Source organism: Aedes aegypti, unplaced genomic scaffold, assembly GCF_002204515.2.
Source record: "Aedes aegypti strain LVP_AGWG unplaced genomic scaffold, AaegL5.0 Primary Assembly AGWG_AaegL5_hic_scaff_1797_PBJ_arrow, whole genome shotgun sequence".
Classification (NCBI taxonomy): Eukaryota; Metazoa; Arthropoda; class Insecta; order Diptera; family Culicidae; genus Aedes; species Aedes aegypti.
Window position 1 is genome coordinate 21,518 of NW_018735264.1, and position 10,685 is coordinate 32,202.

The 10,685-nt window shown below is 34.9% G+C and overlaps 1 protein-coding gene across 1 annotated transcript; it reads right to left on the minus strand.

The window, feature by feature from the left end:
* Positions 1 to 825: 825 nt before the first annotated feature.
* On the minus strand, positions 826 to 7,359 carry LOC110680770 (LIM and senescent cell antigen-like-containing domain protein 1). The gene is made up of 5 exons (XM_021856555.1): positions 7,217 to 7,359; positions 6,812 to 7,117; positions 1,861 to 2,119; positions 1,662 to 1,803; positions 826 to 1,601 (listed from the first exon to the last, which is right to left on the minus strand). Exons 1-5 carry the CDS (start codon positions 7,318 to 7,320, stop codon positions 1,402 to 1,404), a joined length of 1,011 nt encoding a protein of 336 aa, XP_021712247.1. The 5' UTR covers positions 7,321 to 7,359; the 3' UTR covers positions 826 to 1,401.
* Between the last annotated feature and the right edge of the window lie 3,326 nt (positions 7,360 to 10,685).

The following is a 10,685-nucleotide window of genomic DNA, read 5'->3' on the forward strand; positions in this document are numbered from 1 at the left end:
ATATAGAGCTATCTTATAAGATAAATTTTGGAAGATGTTCTCGAAAAACTATTAAATTCTATCTACAATCCTGAAAAAAGTTAGGCAGTTTCTCTGATAGGGTAAAAGCACGGGTTTTGGCCAGCCTAAGAGAAAATGTCAATAAAAACTGAATGGGAAGCCGTATTTATACAGCAAATATGTCAAATGCAAGCTTTCAATCTATATTATATGTGTAAGTCAGTTTTGATGAGCCAAAACCATTTTTTCGCTTTGAAAATCCCGTTGGTCAATATAGGCCAACGGAACCAGTTTCGGCCAGAGATTTAACTTCGGTTCCTAAATTGGCCAATTACATTGATTTCTCATGAGAGTGGCCAAATTAGGAGCGCCCTGGCCAAATTAGGTGTATGGGAGTTAAAATTATAAGGAAAATTAATTGTTTTTCTTATGTTTTGAATCAATTTAGACAAGTAAATGAATGTAGCTCTATCACATGAATGTGATCTACTGCACACAAAAGGTTTCATGCTGATTGGCTATGTAAAACGGTGTTTAATCCACTATGGCTACAACTGGTGTATGGCCAAAACCGGTGCTTCTACCCTATAAGCTCTGAAAATTCCAGTTATAATTCCTGAAAGTGTTCATGAGGAAAGATCTGAAGGTATCTATTGAGAAATTGCTCGAGGAGCCATTAGCGTAAATCTTGGACGAACATATTTGTGATATTGTTGGGAAAATCCAGGAGAAATTCTTTAAGTAGTTTATGGAGTAATCATGTAAACGAAAGAGTTGAAGACTCAAGGATTGTTCTTTTGTTCTAAGGAAGAAATCATAATCTCATAAATTTGGGGTTATTTTCAACCGTATAATTGCTATGTTACGTTTCTAACAATGGACACATAAATCATGAAATAAATTTTGCCATTCATTTGTTGCATGTCGTATCCTTTTCCTTGTGTGACATAAATGTCACAAGCACTTTTCATTATTATCAATTTTGCGCTTGAAAATGTTAGTAGGTTGCTAAAAAGTCGTTTTATTAGCCTTTTTTCATTCAACCGGTCCTAAATTAAGATTAATTGTAGAAATTTCAAATTTTGCTTCCTTAAAAATCAAATGTAAAATGTAAAAGATATTATAATGGTTTAAAAACAACAAACGAATGGCAAACGGTAGTTGTATGATACCTTAAATATTAACAGTGTATGACAATCATTCAATAATTAGCCTTAAATAAAGAACACATGTAAATACGTTATTAAAATCTTCGAGTGTTAAGGCACTTTTCATAACATCTATTTTTTTTTTATTTTTGTGCTTGTTTAGCATGATTAGAAAGCATTTAATTTGGCCACAATTCCGTTTCGATCGCGTTTCTTTTTCAACAAGTTCTCGGAAGACAGTCAATCAGAAATTTCAGACGACGTTCTTCTTCAGTGTATTCTCATGTGCCATACGCAATCGGCGTCTAAGCTCGTTCGGGAACCTCTCGTAGCATTTTTTGCAAACGGGCTTTTCGTCATATTCGTAAAATTTAGATTTTTGATCCATCTTGGTGTCGCAAATTGAACATGAGAAATGATGCACGCACCATGCCTTGTTCAATGCGGTGAATACTAATAAGAGGGCAAAAAATAAACAGTTGATAGTTGATATTAACGTAGTTTTGTACTTACCGTCACCGCCAATAACTTGATTGCAAACAAAGCAGAGATTACCGAATAACTGATGATAGTGAGTTTCACAATAGGCAAGACCACGCTTTTCGTAATGACGATGTCCCAAAAATGGTTTCTCGCATTTGGCACACACAAAATGCTGTTTAAAAGACAATAATTAGTGAACTGTTACGAACTAAATTATGTTGAAAATTACCTCGACATGCCAATGCTTGCCTAGTGCAGTGACAACACGTTCCTCGATGGGTCGTCTGCACGCTCCACAGATTGGGATACCCATACGGTCATGACAACGCAGACAATACAACTCATTCATGTCGTTCGCGGCATATCCAGTACGATTTTTAACCTCCCGGGCAGATGAATCCAGCTCAGCCCCGCAGGCCGTGCAGTTAAAGTGATAACCATGATACACCTCTCCTCGGAACCGCAACGGAGCGTCATCGATGACGCCACTGGAAGACAATATACAAAGATAATTTAAGGCTCTAGTACTATTGTATTGCTACTATTAGTCTCTCCTCTACCTTATTCTACCCTTGCAAGATTAGTTCTCACCCTTCAAAAATCAATACAAAAGCTTTTTATCCATATTTCTGTAATCTACATTTCGTATTGAGACTCTGTGATTTATTCGAAGGTAATGAGACAATCTAAACAATCTAAACATTGGCAATTTTATCGAAACCTTTTCGAAATTTTGTTTTCTAAATTTTCACTTGAATATAGGGATTCTTTTACTATCGATAATTCTTCCAAGGATAGTTCCTGAAAATTCATCAAAGAGTTTCCCAATGTTTTCTCCTGGAATTATCTTGGAATTTCTACCAAGATTCTTTCATGGACTGCTCCAGGTTTTCATACTTGAATTTCTTCCAACTTCAAACCTTTAATTATTTTTTTATATGGTATTCAGTTGGAGCTGCCTGACAGCTTAACTTGTCAAGCTCGGTTCTTGCTTTTGCCAAGTTTCCCCTCTACCAGGACCAATACTCAGACGGAGTAGGCTATGCTGCCCGCATGAACACTGTTTTTTTATTAGTATTGTGACGTGGTAGTTTTTTAAAAAATACCATATTCCCTTGCTTCTGAGAAAAGGAAGCATTGTGAAAATCAGCAGCTCCATCAGAATTTTTAAAATAGTAGTGTAGTAGTGTCATTACTAATACTGTGTAGTCAAAATGGTTTGAATAATTTGTCATTTAAGTCCTATACTGATTACTCCTGTCTTTTACGTAAGATTTTTTTTTTTTTTTTTTTTTTTTTTTTTTTTTTTTTTTTTTTTTTTTTTTTTTTTTTTTTCAAGGCATTTTGTGCTCGTGGCCACTACTGTGCCGGAATCAGTTGATCTGTAGCTTCTTTACCGATACAGATCTATTTTTAACTTATCTATACTTCCATCTACTTTCACTCTCTCCTACTATTTACTCTCTCACCGAGCAGGTAGGAGAGAACTCTGCTGTTAGTGAGGCTAGCTGCCTGCGAAGAGGGTCAGTTTGTCTCAGTCACCATCTGATACTGACGGAGGATGGATGTGCTCCCCAAAGCACGGTCCTCCGAGAGGCGTCTTTTGGTGGCTGGACGGGTTTTTTTGTGGAGGGGCTGGGAATCGAACCCATGACCTTCCGCTTATGAAGCGAAAGCGTAACCTCAAGGCTACAGACCCCCCTATTTACATAAGATTAGAGTCTTAAATGTCAATTGTCGTCAAGTCTTAACAAAATTAGGCAGTTTAGTAGTAATTCTAGTTAATGTCAAGTCTTACGTTCATATATCCTTAAAGAAAAAAGTCACTTTCCTTGTCTGTCAACAATTTCATCGAATTCTAGCCAGTTCAGAAACTAGCAATGTACCCTCTAAATCGATCTCAGCGTCTTACTTTCCATAGTCATTTTATAGTGAATATTTAAAGTAAAGTTTACCTTAGCCTTATATTACAGTCTCCTATAAGATTCATTTTCGGTGGCAAATGCAATGCTTCACAACGCTACTTTCTGCTTGTAAATTTTGCGAAAATGAAGCTGGAATCAGAATTATTTATACCGTTGTTACAAAAGAGATATTTCTTATTATGGCAATGTAAAAACCATATTAAAATAAGATTGTCGCCACTTATTTCTACTCAGTGAATCTACTAGTAATTTTCCTCAGAGTAATATTCCCTACGTCGAATATGATAACGATGTGTCTAGCTAGCTAATAGTAAGAGTGGCTACGGATCATTCAGGTTAGCAAAAGACAAACTGATCGTCACCAATAGTATTAATGTCCACTTCGAATAGAATAATTATTTGAAATGGGCATCAATTCTATCAATGACGCAGAATGTCCGTTGGATCACATCCGAGATATTATTGCGTCTGTGCCATATAAATTATGACGCGGCTTTAAGCAAAAAAGCCAAAATGTGATACCACCACTACAGGTTACGCCTTTGGTTTCCATCATATGGGCTAATGGATTATGCCCTCCCATCGCGGCAAGGTCGCATAACCAAGGGGAGGGAACTTCAAATCTTTAATTATTCCTATAATAATTCCTCCATGCTTTATGAAATGAATTTGAGAAAATACAGTCTATCCTATCGCTTTTAGAATTGGTAAAAATAATCACAATGCCCTAGAAGAGTTCATGAATTAATCCGCATTTTTTTTTTAATTTCATCTCTAGGCATTTCTTTTCAGTTTCTCCTAGTATTCCTTTAGATTTGTTTTTAAGAAATTCGGAAGCAGTCTATCCTATCGCTTATAGAATTGGTAAAAATAATCACAATGCCCTAAAAGAGTTCATGAATTAATCCGCATTTTTTTTTAAATTTCATCTCTAGGCATTTCTCTTCCGTTTCTCCTAGTATTCCTTTAGATTTGTTTTTAAGAAATTCTGAAGCAGGCCGTTAGTCGGCATTCGACCAAACGGCATAGTATTAATTTATCTAAATATGCTTGAAAGTTCTTATCTAGGCTTGTCTCCTCCGTTTCTTGTAGTATCATTACTAGATTTTTTTTAAGAAATTCAAATAGCGTTTCCTGCTATGCTCAAGCCCTCAAGGATGAATCAGTTATAAAACCCCTAAAAAACTCGTGAAGCAGAATGTTTTTGTATACGTTAGAGAGGATTATATGAGAATCTTTCCTAAAATTTAGTGATGATCTTGCCCAGAAATTTGTGAGAATTGTGTTTTGGATTACCGTAAAACGGGGTGAATAGAAAAAGTGGGGCGAATAGAAACAAAGCGACCTACAATTAGAAATGCAACTATTATGTAATTTATCATTTAAAAACCTCATGAAATATATTTTTTTCCATTAGTTCATTAGCAACAGAGTATCGATAGACTATTTTCAAATTAATAATTTTGCTACATTTGTCATTATAAAATTGAGAAGAAAATATCGAAATTTCAACCATTTTTGACAGCTTAAAACATCCGCCATTTTGCCAATTTCTAACATGATCAAAAATTGAAATTGCTTTGAAAAATTATAATTTTTTTCTTCACTAGGTAATACATTGGGATATTTCTTTGAGATGTACTTGAAAAAGAGTTTATTTTTCATTTAAAATGAAAAAAAGTATTGATATTTACTGAACAGTGTTCCTATTCGCCCCATCACGGGGTGAATAGAAACATACAACATTTTCATAAATCTTTGTATGATATAATTTTTACTTTTTAACAGCAATTGGGGTCTTAGCAAAGGAAGACGTGACCCATATTTTGGACTAATAATATTGTATTTTATCCACACGGTTTAAGTTTTACACATTCAAACATGTCGGAGAGTGTTTCTATTCACCCCATTTTACACTACATTAGAATCTAGCCTAAAATTGTTTTAAAAATGCAGCCCTGAGTTCTTTGAGAATGATGTTCAGGATGTGATAGAAATCAACACATGAAGCAAACTTAGAGTTCTGTAAAAATTCTGAAGAGGATTCGAGATTTTGTGAGAAGCCTGCAAAGGGATCTGCGAGAGTTGTACTTATAATTCCAGGTTTTATGGAATCATTCCAAGTATTCCATAAAAATCTTGTCAATGATTCTGTAAGAAATCTTTGCAAAACTTTATGTTTGATTTTGTTCAAATACCTATCTAGATTATATTCAATTCATGCCCAGTATTCAGTGAAATACAGCATGTTATTCAGTGAAAGTTTTAATGACGAAATACATGAAAGAGAAATTAGGTAATCATTTAATTCTAAAAACATCAAACTGAACTTCGAAATAACTCAGTTTGTCCTGAATCTCTAACAGATCTTGGCAAGTTAGACTCATATGTAGACAATACTTTGGGCAGCCCTGCTCTAGAGATATTTTATGAAAAATTCTCATGGGATTCGGCTTAGGCTTAGGCTGCATCCCAGAATTTGTTCAGTGACGCTCACAAAAGGTTTCCTGGGATTTCTTCTAGGCTGTCTTTAGGTTTAAGTATTCATCCGATGATTTGTCTAATGAAGTCAATAGGAATTTCGCCATATATTCATTCAATTTTTGCATGTTCTTCTTAAATTTCTAGAGTTCGAGAGTTTCATCGAACTTTCCGCAAGAAATATTTTTATTTCTCAAAGTTCTGTCCAGCTGTTCCTTGAAGTACTTCTATTTTAAGTCCTTCGCAGATTCTTAGGAGAATTCTTCCAAATATTTTTGCGAGGATTTCTCACGAACCGTTTTGAGACTGTCAAAAGATTATTGAAGAAATTTTCCAAAATTCTTCTAAGAAATATTCCACGAATTTCCCCACGTTTTGAGCCGAATGAACAAGGTTAATGAAGTTTTAAAGCTCAATAATAAATAAAAAAATCCTAAGGGTTCATGAAAAGTTGCTCAAATAAATTCTGCAGATATCATTCCACAGAATACTTCTGCAATTTTTCGAGGAATTTTCCATTTGTTTTTTTTTTCTGAAACAAATGTGACAATTTCAGTAAAAAAAATAGTCAACAAAATTCAAAAATTGTTTTGGTCTAAATACCTACGAAGCAAGACTAACTCGCTGCCTTTCGAATTAGCCATAGAGAGTTTTAATTTGAGGTGTAATCACAGAGACATACCTACATATAACACTTTTGTAAGTTTTTGGGTGACTCCAAACTTTTGCACAGGAGAGTACATTACACATTTCTGCCATTTCCACGATACTCACTGACATTTGTTGCACATGTGCTTGCCCAGCCCATCGGCTTTCTCCTTCTGATTGCAATCGTGACAGAGCGCCCGGTTTTGGTTGCGAATGAAACCCGAATCCGCCAGTGGAATATGGCACTGTTCGCACGTGAAGCAGTCGGGATGCCAATTGGCCGCCATAGCCTTGATCACCCGTCCGATGACAAAGTCGTTGCACTTGTTGCAGCATGGCGCAAACAGAATATGGAAGTCCTTCTCGCAGTACTTGCGTCCTTCAAACTCGTAGAAAATTCCGTCTTGGAATTGACGGAAGCATTGTGCGCACCTGAAATCGCAGTAATTCAGCGAATAAGTGATTTCAAATTTTTTGAGCAATGTGGTTAATTTATTTGATTACTTACGTTACATAACGATATTTACTTACACAAAACATTGGGTGTGCCACAGCTGGCCGTTTGAATTGACGATTCGTTCGTGAGGTTCAAAACCTTCGTCACAACGGGTACAAATCATTGTACCCAGCGACATGTTTGGCGAAACTCTAGAAGAAGACAGAAAAGTTGAATTAATGGATTGTAATAATCTATTTTGAATTTCGATATTAATAGAGGAATATGCTAGGAAATGTTTGAGATTTTTTAATATAAATACAATATAAAAATAAGGGTTTATTATTGAAATTAAAGCTCATTTCCATCACGTCTTATTATTTGATATCATATAATTAACGTTAACAGCTCGTACAATTGTAGTAGGGGTGATCGGGGCAATATGGGCCGCCTAAGGAAAACGTCATGGAATGCATAGAAAAACAGTAAAAATTATGGTTTGAATGCAAGTGCCTTGTACTATAGAATGTTATCTTCCATGTTACGTCGATAATTAATTTTAACATCAACTTGCAAATTATTTCAAGAACTTTTTGGAAAACCATGTTTTTCGACGTGGTCACCAACCATATGGGCATTATGAGCCACCCTACGGGGCAGTATGAGCCACCTTTTTCAATCGAATGATTTTTATTTAAAACAGTATAGAGAAGAATTAGTGGTGAAGAGTACATTATTGGAAAGGAAATTGTATTAGCTTTGCTTGAAATTATTGATTCTAGCGGCTTAGTTTTAAAGATACATAATACATAGTAAACAGACCATGTTATACTAGTACTAAATTGCGACACTTGGTTCAACGTATTAGCATAGTGTTCCACTTGTAATGGTGTATAAAGATGACTATGCAGTAAAAATATAATCTGGTACATATAGGCAATGCATTTTTATGTTCAAAACATCGATTGTTCTGCTTAAATCTAGGTGGCTCATTTTGCCCCGCCCCTTCACCTTGGAAATAATATATTGTTTTTCAATAATTTTGTTTACGAACAAATCTAATTTCGCTCACGAACTGTTCATTATGATCATAAGTTTCAATGGATTGGTAAAATTTACCAGAATTATAAATATTATTGTCTTGTAGGCTTAATTAAAAACTGCCAAAATTATAAGCTTTTCATGTCGAAGGACAAATTGGTACATTTTTGTAAATATCTTGAGTGTTCAAACGAATATTCTTACAGTTTCTATTGTGGTGGCTATTTGAGGCATCCTTTAGCAGATCATAATGACACTAGACATTAGAACACTGTTTTTGAGGTCAAAACCGGGGTGGCTCATATTGCCCCGTATGTTCATATTGCCCCATTGCCCCTACAAGTACACGAATTTAAGGCATGATTTATGTTAATATGTTTGGGTTGGATGATATTTGTTTCTCACGGGCTTTAAAGGCGTTAGAGCAGTTTTCCCAAAATAATGGAAACATAGAATCGATGTGTTGTCAAAAGTCTTAAATTTCAATGTGAAATACAAATTCCACATAAACGATATACTAAGCTTACAAACAGTGACTCAAAATCATATATCATCAATAAAGTTAACTGTTTTCATAGCAAGCTAGTTAAACACTATCAAACGGTAGGGTAATTTACGGCTTCGGCGCCATTCTACTTTTTTCGGCAATCATAATTAGAACGCCAAATTCTCAGTATATTTTTATCAAAACACACTAATGAAAACATTCAGATGATTCCTTGTTCTTTCAGCGTTCCCCTGCAGAGATTTTCAGGACTTTCGTCATGAAATCATTCAGTTGAAGATGAATCGAAGGCAAACATCAAATTTTCTACAGCACAAATCTGGAGAACCGAACATCCGTTTAAGCTGAAAACTTAATCGATTGGTCACTAGCTGGTGATGACCAATCGATTAAGTTTTCAGCTCAAACGGACGTTCGGTTTTCCAGATTTGTTCTCTTGAAAATTTGAAGTTTGGCTTCGATGCATCTTCACCTTAATTGAAACAAATACGCCTCAAAATGCGGCTGACTTAGATTTGCCGAACTGATTCATCAGCAGGGAAAGGCTGCCGACAATAGTCACACTGACATTGAGATTTCTACCAATTCTGGTGTGAATCTTTGAAGTTCTTGTAAAAATCTTTAAGATTACGTTGATTTCTAGTTCGGTTGGAATTTCACAGCAAAACTTTATTTTAAACATTTGGAATTTCGGTAAATATCTTCTGGATTCAGTTGCAATTTTTTGTAAAATCTATAAGAATCATTATAATTTCAATGGTGTTTTAAAGGGAATCCTCATTGATTTCTAACAATAACCATCGGATTCACTACATTTCCCATAAAAATCTCAACATTCTCACCTGGATTTCAAAATTCCCACCAGATAGAGTTGATTAAAAGATTTTAACAAATCGAATGAAATGCCAGATTTAAAAAAAACTCAGTAATTTTACTGGATCTACAAAAATGTTTAACGGAGATTTCCGAAAAATTATTCCTCGATTCAACTACTATTGTGAGAACTGATTTTTAATTCTAGAAATTCTAAACAATTCTAAGGATTCTACCAGAAACCCTACCGGAAAAACGAGAATATCACATAAATACTTAGAATTTCCGGATTTCAACATGCTGTTATGAAAACGCACAGGGAGCTTCAAAATTCTACCGCATTTTCCCCAGAATTTCAGTACTGGTCTCAAAAATGCTAGGAATTTTGTGGTTCATAGTTTCATTGTTGTAATCTCAAGATCTCTTCATGTGACACAGTTCTTAAGCTAAAATTCCAAAATTCGTTCAAACCACCCAGAAAAATCTTTGATGTAAAATCATACACATAAAGAGAATGCCAGATTTATCGCAAAATTACGCTACATATCTTGTCAATTTACAGCACCCTCATGAATTTGTGCAAATTGTCGCGTAATCGGCTAGATTCCATGCTCGCGATTTATATCGGAAATGTACATGATTTTTATATAATGTGGCATGATTTGTAGTGTAAATACGCCAATAAATATGCGTCAAATTTGCGCTCCCTTTATGTGCATGATTTCACACTACATTTCACATTGATTTTTCTTTTCTTTAACTACTGCTACACGTACAGTATTGGACAAAACATTTGCAACTTTTTCAATTTTCCATACAAAATGACCAACTTTGGCAAGCTAGATCTCAGTTATTTATCGTCCGATTTGAATGAAATTTTCACAGAACATCAGATATAACTTGAATTTTAACATATATTTTTGAGTGATTTTTCCAATCACGGGTTTATAAATTATAACGGTTTATCTAAAGTGTATTTTTCGTCGAAAAATTCAAAACCATTTATCTCAAAATCTGATAGCCCTACACAAAAACTGTCTTCAGCAAACTTGTTCACCTCGTTAAAATCTACAACTTTGCTGAAGATACCATGAAGCTATTCCTTCAATATGTTTAGTTATGTCATTTAAAAAAAAAATCGACAAAAAATTGACTTTAGTCAAACCACCACTAGGTGAAGGTGAAAGTCATGGAGGGGTCTTGAG

Coding starts and splice junctions, on each gene's coding strand:
- LOC110680770 (XM_021856555.1), bottom strand. CDS start 7,320: ATGTCGCTGGGTACAATGATTTGTACCCGTTGTGACGAAGGTTTTGAA. Junction 2,120..6,811: donor CACATGTGCAACAAATGTCA/GTGAGTATCGTG, acceptor ATTGTCTTCCAG/TGGCGTCATCGATGACGCTC. Junction 1,804..1,860: donor GCAAGCATTGGCATGTCGAG/GTAATTTTCAAC, acceptor TCTTTTAAACAG/CATTTTGTGTGTGCCAAATG.